General features: G+C 46.7%; 4 protein-coding genes and 1 pseudogene across 8 annotated transcripts; 2 read left to right on the top strand and 3 right to left on the bottom strand.

The window, feature by feature from the left end:
- The first annotated feature begins 1,366 nt into the window (after positions 1-1,366).
- LOC120704027 lies at positions 1,367-5,849 on the top strand. Of its 4 annotated transcripts, XR_005687365.1 has the most exons (9): positions 1,379-1,542; positions 1,635-1,782; positions 2,181-2,368; positions 2,464-2,635; positions 3,235-3,446; positions 3,745-3,867; positions 3,947-4,050; positions 4,382-4,478; positions 5,496-5,638. XR_005687365.1 is itself a non-coding variant. In XM_039988266.1 (8 exons), exons 1-8 carry the CDS (start codon positions 1,470-1,472, stop codon positions 5,628-5,630), a joined length of 1,155 nt encoding a protein of 384 aa, XP_039844200.1. In that variant the 5' UTR covers positions 1,367-1,469; the 3' UTR covers positions 5,631-5,849. The 4 variants fall into 4 exon arrangements, 3 of the variants coding, with proteins under 3 accessions (XP_039844200.1, XP_039844201.1, XP_039844202.1); XM_039988266.1 differs by lacking the exon at positions 4,382-4,478 and having other exon boundaries at positions 1,367-1,542; positions 5,496-5,849; XM_039988267.1 differs by lacking the exons at positions 4,382-4,478; positions 5,496-5,638 and adding an exon at positions 4,169-4,339.
- Positions 5,850-7,285: 1,436 nt separating this feature from the next.
- Positions 7,286-8,627, top strand: LOC120702232 (receptor-like kinase TMK3). The gene is made up of 2 exons (XM_039985957.1): positions 7,286-7,383; positions 7,619-8,627. The coding sequence occupies exons 1-2, from the start codon at positions 7,286-7,288 to the stop codon at positions 8,625-8,627; spliced, it is 1,107 nt and encodes a 368-aa protein (XP_039841891.1).
- Positions 8,628-8,937: 310 nt separating this feature from the next.
- Positions 8,938-13,207, bottom strand: LOC120704026 (UMP-CMP kinase 2-like). Of its 2 annotated transcripts, XM_039988265.1 has the most exons (9): positions 12,938-13,207; positions 12,759-12,806; positions 12,600-12,648; positions 12,239-12,356; positions 11,961-12,117; positions 11,387-11,467; positions 10,962-11,069; positions 10,401-10,465; positions 8,938-9,224 (listed from the first exon to the last, which is right to left on the bottom strand). In XM_039988265.1, exons 1-9 carry the CDS (start codon positions 13,043-13,045, stop codon positions 9,218-9,220), a joined length of 741 nt encoding a protein of 246 aa, XP_039844199.1. In that variant the 5' UTR covers positions 13,046-13,207; the 3' UTR covers positions 8,938-9,217. The 2 variants fall into 2 exon arrangements, 1 of the variants encoding a protein (XP_039844199.1); XR_005687364.1 differs by having other exon boundaries at positions 10,401-11,069.
- Positions 13,208-14,452: 1,245 nt separating this feature from the next.
- On the bottom strand, positions 14,453-16,500 carry LOC120704024 (annotated as a pseudogene).
- Positions 16,501-16,633: 133 nt separating this feature from the next.
- Positions 16,634-18,722, bottom strand: LOC120704025. The gene is made up of 5 exons (XM_039988264.1): positions 18,427-18,722; positions 17,845-17,998; positions 17,442-17,620; positions 17,167-17,340; positions 16,634-17,080 (listed from the first exon to the last, which is right to left on the bottom strand). The coding sequence occupies exons 1-5, from the start codon at positions 18,619-18,621 to the stop codon at positions 16,994-16,996; spliced, it is 789 nt and encodes a 262-aa protein (XP_039844198.1). The 5' UTR covers positions 18,622-18,722; the 3' UTR covers positions 16,634-16,993.
- Between the last annotated feature and the right edge of the window lie 332 nt (positions 18,723-19,054).

Raw genomic sequence — 19,054 nt, 5'->3', positions numbered from 1 at the left:
GAAGACAGGGTTCAAAGGTTTTTTTTGGCCGAGCAAAAGTTGCTGCTTCTTGATAAAAAAAATGGCGAGAACATCGTACCCGATCGAGTTTTTTTTAGAAAGCCACTGAGAGCTTGGTGGAGGAGCTCTCACGTTTATATACACTGTGTTCGGCAACCAGCTTCAGCTCCAGCCCAACATTATTTTTCTCTCACACCACTCCAGCCTCCAGCTTCAGCCAGCCCAACAGTATTTTTCTCTCATACCACTCCAGCTCCAGCTCCAGCCTGCCGAACGCAGTGATATTTTATTTATTGTAGTTCTGGAATACAAAATCGTTACAAACTAAAGTTTAATAATATAACAAAGATAACTACTTTAAAACAATATATTTATCAACAAATATTTTAATAAATAGATATATAAAAAATAAAACTAAAATAATAAATAAGTTCCCCCGCTTGATTTGGCGGAGGAATCTCGAGCTTGGAGGAGGAGCTCGGTCCTGGCCGGTCGTGTTCCGGGATGCCGGCCGTAGGAAGCTCAACCATTAGGACGTTGGCTGGGGCGAGCTCGTGTGGCACTCGATTTGGACCGGCGCCGCTTGATCTGCTAGGAGAAGGAAGATGCGAGGTCGAGGCACCACTGCAAAATAGCAACAGCCGACGAGTAGAGCCTCCTATGCGTCCGTGGGAGAAGAGGCTCGGGAGCAGAATTTAGGAGCCTCCTAGCGGGGATGTCTCCAGTGCTCCCAGCCCATGAGGTGCTCCCATGCTCCCATTAAAAAAATACAAAGAAAAAGTTCTTGGTAAATTCAACAAAAAATATGTGTGCATACATGATTACAGGTTCTACATTGTTGCAAAATTCCAAGTCCAACGAACTTTTGTGTAAAGAGTAACAAAAAAGACAAAACCAGCATGTTGTTAGCGGGCATGATAAACAGTAAAAACGGACCCGTTTACATGCTGATTTTGTCTTGTTCCTTGCTCCGTGCACAAATATTCATTGGATCTGAAATTTTGCAACAATGTAGAGAATTGAATCATCTATCCACATATATTTTTGGTTGAATTTACCGTGCACTTTTCCTTTGCATTTTTTTGTGGGAGCATGGGAGTACCTATGGGTGCGGGAGCACCGGAGACGTTCTCGCCTCCCTAGAGCAGGGGTACAAGGAGTTTATTATTTTTTTAATATATCCTGAGTCCCTATTGTCGAGTAGGAACTCTATGGGTCCGGTCCCTTTCCACCCCAGCGCCCCCACCTCCCGTTTTCCTCTTTATGCAAAGGTTGTATCATAAATTTGCAACAAAGTGGATGGGCAAGATGCAAATACCAGTTTTATTATATAAATAATATCCAGAATCAAAGATTGTTCCCTAACAGCCCTCTTTCCTCTCTCTTTTCAGTCTGCGCCGCCCCCCAAACCGTCCCCCCCCCCCCCCCCCGAGAAAACCCTGAACTCCGCTAAATTCGAGGAAAATTCCATGGGCGGCGGCGGCGACATCACCCCCACCAGCATCCCCTCCTCACCGTCGTGCTCGTCGGAGGTTCCTCCTGGTGATTTCTCTGCCACCACCCTATGATCTCATAGTTCCCAATCTGGAACGATCATCACTTTATTGAACTTGACTTTTTTTGTGAGGGTGTAGAGTTCGCCGACTACGTGGCCATCTCGTCGGTTTGCAACGACGAAGCATCTGATGGGTGCTCTGACTGCGACGACGCCGAGGTTGAGGCTCTCTACTTCGGCCGCAGGCTGCAGGACCGCCTGCGAGAGGCGAAAGAGTTCATCAGGAGGTAACCTGATTTTTCTTTTCCTTTTTCTTTGGAACAACACAATCGGCAGAGTCCGAAATTCTAAAAGTAAATCTCTCCCTTTCAGCCAATCTTTCCGAAAACTATGTTCTTGGTGTCTGATTACGGTTTCTACGGTAGAATACACCAATAGTCAAATTACAGTTTTTGATACAAAATACAACGATCGCATCTTGAACATACTCTGTTTACCAAACAAACACGATTTTTTTTAGACTGAATTTCTGGTTTTGTCAAATAAACCACCGAATCTAATTACTGGAAAAGATTAATAACTGTCACCTAACAGTGCAGTGTTGCGGTGCGCCACAAGCCCCTAAGTTCACTTTATTAATCTTCAACTCAGTAAGTGTGTTATTAGAAACTCAGTTTATGAGCAGGTATAAGCCTGGGGATTGCATTGAGGGAGCTGGCGGCACAAAAGCTGGGGATTATATCTTGCCCGAGATCACTACACTACTTTTAGTGGGCCCTAGAGGTGCGGGCAAGAGCACACTTGTGAACCGAATTACAAGGGTCTTTGACAAGGATGATGTTCCCTTTGCACCAGATCGAGCGCAGGTGTCACGTAAGTTTCTGTATTGTTTTTTTTTGTTTTTTAGGATGCTGTTTCTTGGCAATTTGCAACTGAATTTGTTTGTCTATTACTGTTTATTTTGCTAGGAAATTCAAAATCAAATGGTACGCTTTTTCTTCAGGAGTACCCAATTCCGAGGAATTCGACTGCTATATGTATTTATGATACACAGAGCTTATCAATCGATCCACAGAAAAAATTCAATATGCTGCAGCAGTGGATGACAAAGGGAATCAGCCATGGGGAGACAATGACGTGGTAAGCAGTTTGTAATTATATTATCTTATCTTTGTGCTTTTTAGCATTTATTTGGCTTTACATTTGTGACAACTTTTGAGTCATCACTTAAAACTTGGTAGCCTTTTGTTTCTTGTGATGAATTTATCAAAACAGTATACACTGAATGATGTTGTAAGAATAGTGATTTATTCTGAGTGAGCAAAACTTAAAATGCTCCTCTTTTTTTTCTGCCAACATATCTGAGCAGATTGTAGCCAGGATCACGATATCTTTTGAATTTGGATTTTGGATGTGACAGTGTTGTAATCATCCAAAGAAGTCCTCATTTTGCCATATTATTTCTATTTTCACCTCATGTTTCTTAATCCCCAATTAATTATACTTGAAAAGCTATGCTTGAGTTAATATTTAATAGAAAAATCATGAAAAAAATTCAAGAGTTTGTTACATGACTTACACGTTGGAATGCACATAACATGGCATTCAGAATATTTTTATGTGGTAATATTGCTTGGCATGTCTGTTTCATTTTTCTTAATTTTCTTGTAGCCTTAAGCTGCGGAAGTAGCATATCAAGACTACTCAACATCACCTACCTCAATGAATTTGTTTTACAGTTTTAGCAGGGATACTGATGAAGGAAATAAAACTAAGGACATCAAACCATTTGGGAGACAATTCAATATTCTTTGTTACAAAACCAGGAAGGTCAACTTTGTTATATTTGTTGTTGATGGTGTTTCTATCCTTGAGGCAACTGAAAGCAACAAGAAAGGATACATTGACATACTGCGTGAAACATTTATGTATCCATTTTTATCAATTGGAGGTAGGGATTGCTAAGATGTTTATAGGATAATGCATCCCTTTTATAATAGGAATTTTACTAATACAGTTTTTTCACATAGATGAATAATACATTTAGTTAATTCCATATTCCTGTAACTGGTACGATGCTTTTTAGAGAAAATGTACGTGTACATATTATTGATTTTTGTAGTAATATATCTGGATATAAATTATTGGTTTGCATTGTTTACTTGATTTGTGAAGAATGCTCGTTTTGCATTGATATTTAAAACTAGCTATTGTAGACATGGATGTGATGATGACAAACATTACTGCAGATGACAAACCTGTTGTTGTGGTCACACATGGTGATTGCCTATCGATGCTCCAGCGCGCACATGTTCAAAACGAGTTAGCAGAAGTATTTGGCATTCCTGCCTGTCAAATTTTTGATATACCAGGTATTACATTGCTTGTGTCATGTTTCAAACTTTTAGTATGCAGTATTATGATGTACTACATCTGATATATTCTGAACAGGATCTGATGATTACCAAACTGATCTGGCTATATTGGATATGTTACGTTACTGTATCCAACATGCTGAGCAGAACTTCCCCATTAAATTGAATTATCTTTTAGAGGTTTGAATTTCTTCCTTCGTATCATGGATCAATAAATTTTTTTCATACAGCATTAAAAGTTAGCAATCCCACATTAAAAAAAAACTTTCTAGTGATGATTCACCCATTGTCTTTACAGGGTAATTTAGATCTCCATTCTCGTTTTGCCCAGAAACATTCATTTTCCATCACATCATCACAATTGAACTTTATTTAAGGAAATGTAATGTTGTTAGAAGCTTGGCTCGAGACAGTAACAGGCTTTGTTTTCTTTTGTTAAGATCTCCTTTTTGAGTCTGCGACTTCTCCCTGTACATACTTCCTTATTTTATTCTTCTATAAAATTGTGCAGTAGGGGTCTCCCCTCCTGTTTCAGTAAGAAAAGGTAGTGTTGGATTTGGGGGACAGCCAGCCAGGGGGCAGGCTCCCTCGCATGGCAGGATTTTTCGGTATATTTCTTGCTTGCCTTTATGGATTATCTCCGTGCTTTAACAAAGAGTCCTCAACCATTTGGAACTGATGTATATGAATAAATAAATAACTATTACTGACCTGTTGCTAGCTTCTTGATCTCTCAGTTCCCAACTTAGTGGGGGAGACTATTCAGCTACTTTGCCGTCCTAATTCTTGGGACAGAGATTCTCCTGCAGTACTGCTACAGTTTTTTTTTTTTTTTACATCAACCAAACAAAATGTCAGTAATTAGTAGTAAAGAGGGCTACAAATGATTTAGCGCTTCTCACAGCTTTCCTAAACAAGTTATTGGTCAATAGGCAGTAGCAGTTGATAACTTGAATTGTGTTATTAAACCATAGTCTTCCTTTCATGTATTAACTATAAAAAAAAATTCGACCTGCGAGGGGCTAGCCGCCCCCCCCCCCCCCCCCCCCCCCCGAGCATTCTTAGAAGGAGGCCTTCTAACGCAGGCCGAGAAACCCCCCGAACCCCGGCTCTTTCTGACCTTGGGTCTGGTGCCATTTCCTGGAACCGTTACCCAGGCCGGGACCGTTACCCACTGGGCCGGGAAACCGTGACGCCAAGCCGGGCCAGGCTGACTACACAGCCCAAGCTATCAGGAGCACAGCGAGGGGGTTTTTTCCCACAGGCGGGGAAATTCGCCCCGGTGGGGGTTCGAACCCCCCACCTGTGGAGTGCCGCCGGTTGCTTCGCACCACTCGGGCTAACAACCTTAGGCTTCATGTATTAACTATCATTCTATCAATAGTCCATATAAAGCTAAAGGAGAACTAAACCTGCATTGTTTGTTTTCTACCTCGACATGTTATTTCTAGTGATATTTCAGCGTCTAGTTCTATATAGTAGCAGGTTTGACATGTTAGCACTAGTGATACTTTTCACTTTCTTGCCATGCCTGTCGTTTGTCAGAATTTAGATTTGTAAAGATCGTTCTGTAAAATAAAAAGATTTCCTGCACTACTACTTACAACAAAGCTCATATTGGGCAGGTGCGTGGGCGTGAAACTTTTAAGAACGCAGCAGAGCGGTTGATGGCCTTAGATGCAGTAATCGAAGCCACCATTATTTTCCTTTGCATCATGATTCTTCTGATTCGAGTTTCAGATAAATTGCTGCAATTGTAACTATGTCCCGCATTGTAAATAAGAAAAACAGGGAAGACATTCCGCCTTCTTCCAATGCCATAATCTGACGAACATTTGTGCAGCATAATGAACCTGTTATGCTAATTCCAGTGTCTGGGCCGCCTTTGAACAAGATCCAACAATGTGGAAAAGAAAATGGGTTAGGGGGTGTTTGGATCATAGGGGTTAAACTTTAATCCTATCTTTTGACACCGATTAGATGGACTGAATAAGGGCTAATTGCAAAAGTAATTGTACAAGTTGTGGCTAATTGTTGAGATGAACCCATTAAACCTAATTAGCCCATGATCAGCACGTGTTTACTGTAGTACAATATTGCCAAATTTATGATTTCATTAGGTTTAAAGGATTTATCTCGACAATTTGCCTTTATTTATGCAATCGGTTTTGTAATTAGCCTACATTTACTCTTAATTAGTGTGGGGACTGAAATTTTTGTCTCACTATCCAACGGGGCCTTAGACTCCTGTAATCCATTTTGCGAAGGAAATAGAATTCACAAAGTTCTTTGTTCGTGAAGGAATATAGGGTGGATAGCTAGCTACATCAGTCACGGAAGAAATAAAGTTCTATATATTTAGGTTCTTGAGAAAGAAAATGCATAATAGGGAGAAAATACATGACTGGGTATCAATAAAAAGTGAATGCGGCAACATTAACTTTTACTTTTCATTCATCGGTCCTAGCAATGCTCAGTTCCTCACAAAGGTGTAGTACATGTCTCCAGAGCATCTGAACGGCATCAGGGGATTCAGGGAAGATACATGCAGACCTATCGATCGAGCTGTTCAATTTTTGCCGCTGCCAAACAAGGTTTGTAAATGAATGCCAAACACATGGACAAGGCCACCTTGCTGGCCAGGGTGGTTTGCCAGCTGAAGGACCTGAAGAGGAAAGCCGCCGAAACCAGGCAGCCGCTGCCCATCCCTGCAGAGGCCAACGGCGTTACCGTCGACTGCTACACGGGCGCGGCGCCGCCGCCGCCGGCTAGGGGAGGCTGACGACGCACATCAGGCCTCCATCACTTGCGATGAAAAGCGCTTTTACAATTCATCCGCGTAAATATCTAAGTAGAATCCATTCTACTTACAATTCGGACACTGAGACGTCTTTATGTCAACAAGTTTTGAATAAAAATATTTCTCAAAGTTCAAAAACCTAAACCTTTGTTACACAAAAATAAATGATAACTAAAAATATTATAACTAAAAATGAAATACTCTGATGATGCTATCGTTTTCCACAGGTCATATATGAGGCTTCGAGTGGGCGGGGAGGATCGTTTCAAGAGTAAATTCCATCTATGACGTTGAAAAATATAACTCATCCCTTGTGTGTCTTGGCATATAGGGAATTTTTTTTTATGTCTATGATATGTGAGGTCAATGTCATATAAGGGATGAGTATAATTTCCAATGCCATAGAACGTGACCTTCCCTTCCTGCCCCCAACTGCCAGTAGTAGTGAATTGAAGTTTTGTGTTGGAACTTGGAAGCTAGCCGCGCTACTAGCTGTCAAAATTTACTGAGTAGCGCGTGCATGCAAAACCGTAGCGCAGATAAGCTGTCAGCCAGACGTCGACGGAGAAACCCCGGCGGAGACGCGGCGCGCGCCGCCTCGAGCCTCGCTCCACCATGGGGATGGAGATGAAGCATTTCAAGATCCCCCGCCGCGTCACCGCCATCGACCTCGCGGGGCAAGGCCTGGCGGGGACCCTGCCGTCCTCCCCAGGGTTAACCATTTCGTTTTCCGGTCAAATCCCGGTGTTTAGCGGAAACGGAATTCCGTTCCGAAATTTCGGTAAATTTCGGCGAATTTCGTTGAATTTCGGTCGAAATTTGTTGAATTTTGAATTTGAAAACGAAATATACCGAAAAATACCGAAATTTCGGATCCCGGTAACTAGCGGAAACGAAAAATTTTCCGAAATTTCGCCGAAATTGTTAACCCTGGTCCTCCCTCTCCAGCCTCACCGCGCTGGAGTCGCTCGAGCTCCAGGGCAACGCCCTCTCCGGCGCGGTCCCGCCGCTCCGAGCCCCGTCCCTGACCCGCCTCTCCCTCGAGGGCAACGCCTTCACGTCCCTCCCGGGGGACTTCCTCCGCGCGGCGCCCGCGCTGCGGAGCCTCAGCATGGACGGCCTGCCCCTCCCGCCGTGGCCGTTCCCCGACGCCATCTTCAGCTGCCCTTCCCTCCGCGCCTTCTCGGCCTCCAACGCCAGCATCACCGGCCGCTTCCCGGCGGCGGCCGTGGTCGCCAGCCTCACGTCGATCAGGACGCTGCGCCTGTCCCACAACAACCTCACCGGCGTGATACCGGCGTCCCTGGGCAGGATGGCGAGCCTGGCAGACATCTCCCTGTCCTACAACCACCTCCAGGGCCCGGTGCCGGCGTTCGGCCCCGCCGTGGCCGCCGACGTGGTCGCCGGGAACGGCTTCTGCTTGGACGAGCCCGGGCCATGCAACGCGCAGGTGAGCGCTCTGCTGCGGGTGGCGGAGGGCTTCGGCTACCCGCTCAATCTTTCGAGGTCGTGGACGGGGAACGACGCCTGCAATGGCTGGCTGGGCGTGGTATGCGACGCGTCAGTGGTGACCGCCCTCGGCCTGACGAACTACAACTTGTCAGGGACGATATCGCCGGCCATCGCCAACTTGACAGGGCTGAGGAAGCTTGACCTGGCCGGCAACCGTCTCACCGGGGAGATCCCGGATGCCCTCGCGGCGTTGCCGAATCTTGTCCTCGTTGATGTCAGAAACAACAGGCTCACCGGCAAGCTGCCCAAGTTTAGGGCATCGGTTGATGTGTCAGCAGAAGGGAACAGCCCAAGTTTGAGGAGCCATCATGGTTCAGGGCAAGGTAGTCTCGATGATGGCTCTTCACCATCTTCAGACTCCGCTGCAGATGCCTCATCAAAGTTGAGTGCAGGAACTACTGTTGGCATTGTCGTAGTTGTGCTTGTTTCCTGGATGGGCAATTAGCCTGTAAATCTCTTGTTTGTCTCCATAAGATCCTATTTTAATTCAGATTTGCCTATGCTTCTCTGAGTTCCTAATGAGCTTTTGCAAAGCTTTTATGTTATCTGAAAGTCCAAGTGAGCAGCCCGCCATGGCACAATCAAGAGGCTCGATGTAAAACACAGTTGCGCATATGGTTCTCTACTCCATCTTAGTAACCAGCCACTAAATCTGCATAAAGCTAGTACAACACATGCCACGGTTTTGACTTACTGTTGTCTCAATCTCAGGTAACCAAATCTTATATCCGCATCCATCATAAAACGGTAACAAGTGAAAAAGAAGACAAACACAGAGCATGGGCGGCAAACCATATGTAGGAGTTGCAGTACAAATTCAGAAGAAGAAAAAAGGGAACAAATAATTCCTGCACTGCAGGACGAGCTTCAGGTTAGATGTGTCACAAGGCATATGTATTTCTGTGGGTATTATTTGGTAAAGGCATAGCGTGTATGTACAATTACTGCACCAAAGTGAGCACTGGCTTTAAGAAAAATAAATACCAGATAATTCCTAAGCGAACTCCCGGGATTCCTTGGAAGACAGTATCCTCATCAGAACCTGCAAAGAGTGCAAATTTCTGTTGTTCATGATCTTAGTATAACATGAGCTAATGATTGAAATTCACAGTAATTAGAATTCTCTTTCGCCTGCATGTTGACAAGTAATGCACGAGTTGCCCTACAAATGGTAAAATGATTACACCACCCTATACATAACACTAACAAAGTTGGGGCCTGCAGATGTTGTCGCCATCATCAAAATGGGTCAACAAAATGGCTACAAGCATAGCTTAAATGAGTCAACAAAAATACAAATACATCCCGTTCCATCCTTATCCTACTCTCTTGCTGCCATCAGCCATTTTGCTTGTCAGCCATGCCTTTCTTTGTTGTCAACCATCAACACAAAGGGCACGGAATCATAATAGTCAGGCTTTGTTGTCGACGCGTTTGTTGGCAAGCACTACCACCGGCGCAACAAGCGGCAACAGGCGCAACAGCAAGGTGGCTAGCGCAGGCTTCAGGTGCTGTTTTCACGGGAGAAGCTAGGAGTTTGTTTCCGCATTAGTAGGAGGTTGTTAGCAGGTTGTTAGTAGCTAGCTTGATCGGGACCTAATCTATAAAGGTCACCGCCTAGCTTGTAATCAGGATCATCGAGGAATAAAGCTCTCCCGCTTTGGGTGCGAGCTGGCTTCGGTCACGGCCGAGGAACCTGTCCTCGCCGGTGACGAAGACAGTCCGGCGCCCGTCCACTCCTCGCGTTACGTCCTGCGCTCTCTTCCCCAATCCCAGCTGCTTCTGCGTTCCCCTCTGCGCACTCCACGCCGGCCACGCTGTACCAGGCTTTTACTAGCAATAATGATTAGCTTAGCTGATTGCTTTCTATAACTACAGTGGCAACCCTACAAGTGAGAAATTGTTTTTTACTTTTGAGTAGTGATGAAAAAATGTTACCATGAAACAACTTGCTACTATTACCAATTCACCATCATACATGACGACTACCGATACACAGACAATTTGGTGCTATTAGATAATAATCTGCAAGCAGTCATATAAAGCAAAAAATAAAACTTCTTTAGGACAGCCACACATGGTTCACTACTCTAGGGCATAAAATTAGGCATACCAAATATGTGGTCCCTTTCTTCTAGAAGAAAAACAGCATAACCATTTCTATAACTGTATCATCAATCTTTCAGAGAAATTTCAAATGTCATGCACTGGAATTTACCTTAAGGACGAAAAGAGCTTGCAGACTGCTTCAAAGATTTCATCTGCAGTGCCCGTGGCATTTATCTGCATGCAGTTGAACAGTTCTAGTGTTATACGTACTATACCCTCAAGTCGACATACAGAGAAAAACATTATACCAAGTATATCCCTGGTTCATCTCCCTTTTGCAGCAATTTAGCGACTTAACATATGCAAGGGATGTTCCCCGGATGATCACACCAACAGTTGCTCATCTAAAATCTAACCGATATGTAGATTTCACTTCTCCCCAAAACAAAGAAAGTTGAGGTTATACAGCAACGCAGACGTTATCAAAGGAACTGTGTCATATCTGTTAACTTTTGTGTTTCAACACATGCCGCCATTTATGCTTCTTTAATCATATTCTTCTTAAGTACATACACTGACATTAGATAGATTCCGGAATACAGATAGAAATTTTACAGTTAGACAAAGAAGCTTTGCCATTCAGCTTTGCAACAAAAGGAGTCAGAGCAATGTAAGATATAGAAGTTGTCCTGTTTGCATAGCTGTGTGCAGAACAAAATAGTTTACTTACCTTGCGAACCTTTCCCCTAGAAGAATAGTAGTCAATAACAGGAATATTCAAACTCTCAAACACCTTAAGACGCTTCTTGATTGTCTCAATGTTATCATCAACCCGCCCCTAAAAGGTATTTGTGAGAAAATGACAATAATAGAACAAAAGGAAGGGATTGACATAACTTAAGCTTAAACTTAGTATATTCATATTTGCATTGCCATATTTCAAAAACCTTCAGTAGATTTCTGCTAAATATTTGTTATGCGCCTTAGATTACTGAGTTAAATAAGTTATTTTTTTCGTTTTTTTTCTTTATAATATATGAATATAATTCTATTTTCAACTACGGAACACGATTCCTCACACTATACTGTGGGAAAATCATGCTTGCTTTGAGTAAATATCAGTCAAGAGTTCAAGAGCGAAGGGTAGAGACTAACCTGGTTACGGCCTAGAAGGCGTTTAACCATCTCATCCTCAGGACAGTCAAAGAAAACCACAATGTCTGGTTCTCTTCCAACCTGAAAGTTTTTGGTACACATACATTGATGTATTAGAATTGAGAACAGGTATGAAGGAGTACTAATTTACATAAACATGAAAAAAAAAACTCAGGTGTCATGCTGGTCTTCTTAATAAATGACTGCACCAGCACTAATTGATATAAGTACTCCAAAAGAGTGCATAATTCTCAAGCATCACACAGTGATTTGTACAATTGTGATCATCTGCTTATTCATAAGACATACTAGTAATAGAAGTATAGGCCAGCATGCATGCTGTAGTAAAAAAAGTAAAGTCATGTCTGCTAAAGTTATTAAATAAATTGAGCAGCTTTAAACAGCAGAAAGGTCCATCCATGTGAAGTATTGGCAAAAAAAAGTTCAACCAGAAGTCCAGAACTGATGTGTTGAACCGCACAGAGTTTGTAATTGTTTATCCAAAAAAATCACTTTGTAGGCAGTCCTGAACTATCAATGCAATGCAATGCAGGGGGGGTCAAAATTGACTTACAATTCTTTCAAAAGCGATTCTGTTTTCCTCACACCTTGGGAAGCCATCAATAAGAACCTTATTGGCATTGCTCGCTTCCATAGCTTTCCTGATGAGTTCCACGGTTATCTCTGATGGGACAATCCTCCCTTCCTTAATGATGTCCACGATCAACTCCCTGAAGTGTAAAACCATGCGTAGCGTTGAAGCAATGCACTGAAATTCTTTGCACAGGAAGGGCATCCAAAGATGGACAGGAGGAGATGACAGGAGGAGATCATATGACAAGATACTATTACCCTTTCTCACTGCCAGATGCTATTTCATGGCGCAGAAGGTCACCAGCGCTCAAATGGGCAAATCCGAAATCTAAAGCAATCTTGGTGCATTGTGTTCCTTTGCCACTGCCAGGACCCCCTACAGGGAGGAATTTGTTGTTGAATGATGTGATTATGCAGCATTGAACCAACCAGAGTCAAACTTCAAATAGCATCGGTTTGACATTCATTGAGTGGAAGTCTGTTAAGTATGTCTCTAGTAAATACTCGTGTGGGTTTTACGGTCCATATATGTCGGGGCAAAAGTGCATGTAAAGTAGGCAAAGTAGAATCTTCATCTCAGGGGGCAAAAAAACAAGAAGAAGAAAAAGGAAAACTTTACCTAAGACGAAAGCAATGAACGGCTTCTGGGAATTGCCACCATCACTTCCCTGGAGAAACAAGAGATCCCAGTGAATCGATTACTCACACGCGAGGAGCAGCTTATTATGCTGCCGAAGCGAACAGCAATGCATATGTTTGAGAGGAAACACGGAGTTACAGCTTGGGACGTGAAGAGCCTTGCAAGACGATTGAGGGCTGGAGGTTCCTGCAGCACACAGATCCGAAGACCATAAGCGTGGAGGAGAGAGCGGTCGACGAGGCCCGGACGAGGTGTGGGATGGAATGCGCGCGGGGTGGGAGAAGGAAAAAGAAAAAAGAATGAGAAAATAGTGTTACCTCGCGGGGGAGGAGGTGGTGGCGGCGATGCTGGCAAGAAGAGGCGGCTGTGGAGGAGGAAGACGGCGGGGATCGGAGAAGGAAAGCTCCCAGCCGCCTCCGCCACATCTCCTCGTCTCCTCGCAACCGCACGCTCTAGTGGAGCTCTTCCCCTTCCGGCGCTCGCTCGCTGGCCGCCGTCTCCTCCACCTCCCTCGGTTGCTCCGGCTCTTCCCCTCTTTTTTCTCAGTTCCGTTTCTCTTCTCTCTCTCTCTCTCTCTCTCTCTCTTTTTGAGAGGGCTCTCTCTCTCTACCTGAAGCACAAACTCAGAGTAATCAAGGCCCACAGTTTGTCCACGGCCCACGAGCCCCTCTCCCTCTCATCCCTTTTCTCTTTGGTTTTCTCTCCAAATTATTATCTCCAAATTTATTATTTATGATAAAAAATCATAGTTTATTATCTCCAAGAATTTTTGTAGCTTGTAACCAACCATTCTAATATGGGTTATGCGAGTCAAATTATTTGTATTTGGTCCAAATTTTATCTCTCAATCCGAATGAAGTTGTGGGTAACCTCTAACCTGAGCCCTGACTACCCTAAATTGCGGACCCCCTCCCCCCCTCCCAGCCCAATCTGTGTCTTCTCGCTATCGGTGGCACGGCAGGGTGGAAGACCATCCCGATCCACCGCGTTCGCCGCCTTACCCAATGAAATGGCTGCCTCCATTGGCTCCCACTTTCCTCCCCCTCCACGACCCCAAGCCTCCCACTTTCCTCCCCCTCTCCTTCCCTCTCCCCCCACAAACCCCAACCCTGCCGCCGCTGTGCACCATCCCAACGCTTTCATTTCGCTACCTCACCATATGCCCACACTGGTCGTCTTGGGTCGTCGTCGCTCTCCGCAACCCCGTGTTCGCACCCGCAATCACCTCGTCCAGCATCTCCGGCGCCGTCACCACCTCCAGCGCCGCCATCACCCCCAACCGTGCGGCCCTCTCCACCCTACTCTCGTTTTGGGATTTGGGTACCCAAACGTTTCGCCTACCAGTGGCCCCGGCCACCTTCATCCTCGAGGGCGCGCTCGTCCTCGCCCCCCCCCCCCCCCCCCAACCCCACCCCACCCCCAACACCCAATAAATCAATAATCAATCTTGAGTCTTGTCCTTTTGAGATGTGCAATCTAATTTCAATAGCACTTGCAATGCCTGATGAACCCCAAGGACAAGTCACAAAGTGACAAGGTGTTTCTTCCCATTCATCTCAGATGGCCAACCTCCTGAACAGCTGCTTGCTTGAAGCAGTTGAGTACAAGCTCCTTCAATTAAAGTAAATGGTGACTCGTGAGTTCACCATTTCTCTCTGAGTCTCGAAGATTACTTCTTGGGTCTCTATGAACCTGAAGCAATTCAGCCCAATTCAGTGAACCTCTACCGCCACAAAATCAATATTGTATAGTATCTAGGAAAGAATGTTCAAGTTAGGATGGAAATGTTCGAGAAAGAAGAAAATAATTTTTTATGGAGGAAAAAAGATGTTCCATCCAACAAATAAAATATATTTTCTAGGATTCCACCCGCTCACAGATCCACCATTCTTCTTCCTCCCCTCTAGATATTAGATATTAGGTGCAGGTACGCGCACGGTGGCCTGCATCCACAGGTCGGTCTTCCTCCTCGCCGTGATCCCGAGCCCCTCGGCCATGTCGAGCTCCTCCGGGGAGCTCCCAGTCGAAGTGGAAGAGGAGGCTGGCGAGACCGAGCTCCATGACGGCGAGGCCAAGCGCTATGCCCGGGCAGATCCTCCGGCCCGCGCCGAACGGCACGAACTCGAAGTCCGTGCCCCTGAAGTCCATCTCCGCCCCGGCGCCGCCGCCCTCGAACCTCTCCGGCAGGAACTCCTCGGCGTCGGGGCCCCAGGTCGCGGCGTCCCGGCCGATCGCCCACGCGTTGACCAGCACCATCGCGCCCCTGGGCACGTCGTAGCCGAGGACGCCTCGCGTCTCCTCCTGGCACTCGCGCGGGAGGAGCAGCGGCACCGCGGCGTGCAGCCGCAGCGTCTCCTTGATGACGAGCTGCAGGTAGCGCAGCTCCGGCAGCGCGTCCTCCGTCACGCGGCCCGCCCCTGCGAGCACGCGGCGCACCTCGGCCTGCGCCTTGCGCAGCGCCGCCGGGTGCCGCATCAGCTCCGCCATGGCCCACTGCAGCGTCGTCGCCGTCGTCTCGCTCCCGGCACTGAAAAGATCCTTCGCAGCATCCGAAAATTTCGTCAGGTGTGTCGAACGCGTAGAACATGGTTTATTCGAGGACGTTGGCGAATGGCGACTTGGCGAGATCAGGGAGCTAATCTTACGATGATCACGGCGCGTATGGTGCCCATGTCGAGGGGAACCTGCAGGCCGCCGTCCTTCTGGATCCTGAGCAGCACGTCGAGGAGGTCTTCCTCCTCGCTGCCGGCGCCGGCCGCCCTCCTCTGCCTGTGCTCCTCGATGACGCTGTCCATGAGCCGGGTCATCTCGCGGTGGTGCGCGCGCGCGCGGCGCGCCGCCCCGCTGAACGCGCGCGCGAGCCGTGACGACGGGAACACGTCGGCGAGGCTGAACCCCGCGGCCACCTTGACGCCCTCGTCCAGCTTCTCCAGGAACGCGTCCCGGTCGCTGATCCGGTCGCCCACCACGGCACGAACGATCGCGTCGGTGACGTACGTGGCGAGAAGGGCGCTGACGTTCACGGGCTTGGTCGGCGCCGACGACAGCGACGCGACGGACGCGACGAGGTTGGCGGCCTCGGCCTCGCGCCCGCGGCGGAGGGACCGCACGCGCCGCGCGCTGAGCAGCTCGGTGACGCAGAGCTTGCGGAGCTGGCGCCAGTGCTCGCCGTGCGGCGCGAACGCGACGCCGAGCCCGTCCCGCGAGAGCTCCCGCAGGGTGGCGGTCCGGGGCCGCGTCGCGAACGCGGCGTCGTGGGTCCGCATGACCTCCCGCGCCGCGTCGGGCGACGACGCCACCACGACCGGGAGCTCGCCCAGGCGGAGCAGCATGAGCGGGCCGTGCCGCCGGGCCAGGTCACGCATGGCGCGGTGCGGGAGCGCGCCCACGAGGTGGTGCAGGCTGCCGATCACCGGCAGCCGCCATGGCCCTGGAGGCGGGTTCTTGCTGTGGTTGCGCCGCCGGAGCTTGACTGCGAGGAGAGGTAGCAGCAAGATCACGACCAAGAAGAAGTAATGGTGGGAGGATTGGAGTTCTTGGTCCATGATTGAGGTTGCATCTCTGCTTGATCCTCAAGGTTACATATCTAGTAGCACAGTACTTCTCATGAAGAAAAAAAATAGAGTTCCATGATGTGGACTGGCATTGTTTAGGGAAGCAGGTGAATGGCGAGCGAAATATAATATGAAGATTTGTGTTCAGATCTGGAAGCAATGTGCCGTAACAACGTCAAATAAAAATACACATTGTTTATTAGATGGATGATCCCTGGAAGATGGGAAAGTCTCCCAACATGCACATGCGACCAGATAATCTATCTACATGTGACCACATAATGTATCTACACATGTTCATCTCGTCCACATGAGATGTCATCCAACCATTCATTTTCTCACCTACTCATGATTCTTTCACCCATCTCCAACCATTGATTTCAAAATGGATTGCTGTGATAGACCATGCGGCCACAAGTGCATGTGAGATGCTTACAATAAGTGTGCAAGGAAAGAGAATTAGCCACATCCTCAAACCCCCTGTATAAAGGCTTTTTTATCATCGTTTCTCAGTAGGAGCTTGATGGAGAACTATCACAATATGCTATCATAATAATTTAGAACAAAATGGTTTACATGACTTTTCCAATCACTCGAATTTTGCTCGCTTAAACTAGATTGGATACTTTTTCTCACAAAATGGTTTAGAGAATTCTGACAAACACAAAGTCATTGCAATACCACACATGAATATATCCTTTGATACTTTTTCTGTCCGAAAAAGATTTCCCTCCTCAGTTTCAGGACCTGGTGGATTGACCCATAAATTTCTGCAGTAGTATGATCATTAGATGTGTGTTCTTCAACAAACAGTATTGGTTAGCAGACGTCTGGATTGCGATAACCGTAGGTGTTGCTGCATTGGTTCACTTGCTGAAGATGAAATGACAAGGCATAGTTCTTCTCCTGTATAGTACCGGATGAGATGGTCAGTAGAGAATTGATGAAAATTAAGAATTATTATATTATAGCTATTGTTTCACGAAACCTACCTCTAATGCCTTTATTTGCTTCTGGTAATTCTCAAGGATCTGATTGAATTGAGACCGCTCCTCCACCATCTCTTGATACTCCTTGAGCCGATTGTGCTGTATGAGAAATGCCCGCTTCAGAACGCCGTTCTGGTGAAGTAGGGCTCCCAGCATCTGCTTCACTATCTTGTGCTCCTGGATGGGCAACACTAATTTAGGTGAGCTCAGAAGTATGAATAACTTATCGTTAGCAAGTCCAGTTTCAGAATTAAGCAATATATAACTTTTGATAATACCTTGTTCACTTTGTGTTTTTCATCTGGGCTAGCCCTAGCAGCAGAATTTTCCAGTATTTTGAGTATCTTGAAGGCGCGATTCTTGGCATCAACCAAATCTGAAGCAGAGGACATCTCCTTGACAATGAGCTCTGCCCATTCAGAGCCATTGGTGGGAATAGTTGACAGTGGCAAATCAACTGCAATAGGCATTGATGATGTAAGGTTTAAGTTAACTGGTTTAAATGGTTAAGCTAACACTTTTTTTTTGATTCATTAAGCTAACACTTTGGTAGCATGGAAATATGTCACAAATAGCCATGGCGTATTGGCAGCAGTGACAATTGTTGATTTTCCTAACTGTGATGAATATAACAATTGCGTTGTAAATTGAACATTTTGGGTTTATGCAGATGTTGCATACCTTCAGATGGGACGGCATCGTTTGCCCCGCTGTCAGATGGAGCATAGGTTAAGGCAGAAGCAGATTCTGTGCTTCTATCTGCCAAATAATCTTTGAATGCTCTGATTGCAGCATCCAAGACATTTCCTGACGCTTGTAAATGATCTCGTAGAATCTGTAAATTAAGGGGAAAAAACAAAGTATCAGGCACACATCCTAATCAGTACCATCTTGCACCGTAAGACAAACAGCACATGACTGAAGATGTTCCTTGGTCCCGACTGGTCAGAACTCAGGATACCTGACCGGTTCGTGTTGACCGGATGGATTGAAATCCAAAAGGCCCCGAGTTTTGCAGTCAAGTTTATCAGTTGCTAAAGATTTCACGCTAATCGCAGCACAAAAAATATCCACTGTCCCTCGCTTGCCCTCTGCTCTATCGGTGCGTTTCTATTTCTGTTCGTCGTGATGAATTAGGACTAAAGAAAAAAAAAATCCACGTATCAATGCATCATAACAAAGCACAATCACGAGGAAGCAGAGCGCGAGCCAAATCAATCATTATCATCGATGGGGGCGCCGCGCGCACGTACGTTGGCGCACCTGTGGATCGGCGCCGGGGAAGATGAGCTGGAGCGCTTCAACCGGGTCGGACTCCAGCGGGAAGCTGAGGTCGGCGGCGGCCGCGGACGCCGAGCAGCGGCCGCGCTTCATCAGGCGCGGCAGGTCGAAGGGGTCGCCAGCGCCGAGGAAAGCGTCCGCCCCGCGCTTCCGGCTCGCCACGACGGCCGGCCCCATGAGGCTGGCGGGGGAGGTAGGGTTCGCGCGCCCGCCGACGCCGAGAGGTCGGTGGATTTTGGATTGGAGCAGAGGTAGAAGAGGCGGGACTGTGTGGGCTCTGGGTCGCGCGTGGCTGGGCCGTCGATGAATCTATATGGGTCGGGCGGCGGCTGTTGGGTCGGCGAAGCCTTGAAGGACACGGCCGGGTTACCGTGTGATGGGACACCGACTCGATCGCGACCGTCCCCAGTGCACGCCGGGTCCGGGATCGGACTTGCACGGCGAAATTGGACTTCTCCTTTGCGGAACTAATTTTTTCGTGCAAATTATAGAAATTTTAATCTGAGTCATCGAATCAACATCTAAAAGTATGGGAGATTAAATAATTTTACAATCTAGACTCGCACTTGGATTGGGTAATCACACTTTTGCAAATCTCCCTCCCACCCTC

The sequence above is a fragment of the Panicum virgatum genome, chromosome 4K, assembly GCF_016808335.1.
Source record: "Panicum virgatum strain AP13 chromosome 4K, P.virgatum_v5, whole genome shotgun sequence".
Classification (NCBI taxonomy): Eukaryota; Viridiplantae; Streptophyta; class Magnoliopsida; order Poales; family Poaceae; genus Panicum; species Panicum virgatum.
The sequence above is the reverse complement of the archived record's forward strand: the minus strand, read 5'-3'. Positions and strand labels throughout refer to the sequence as shown.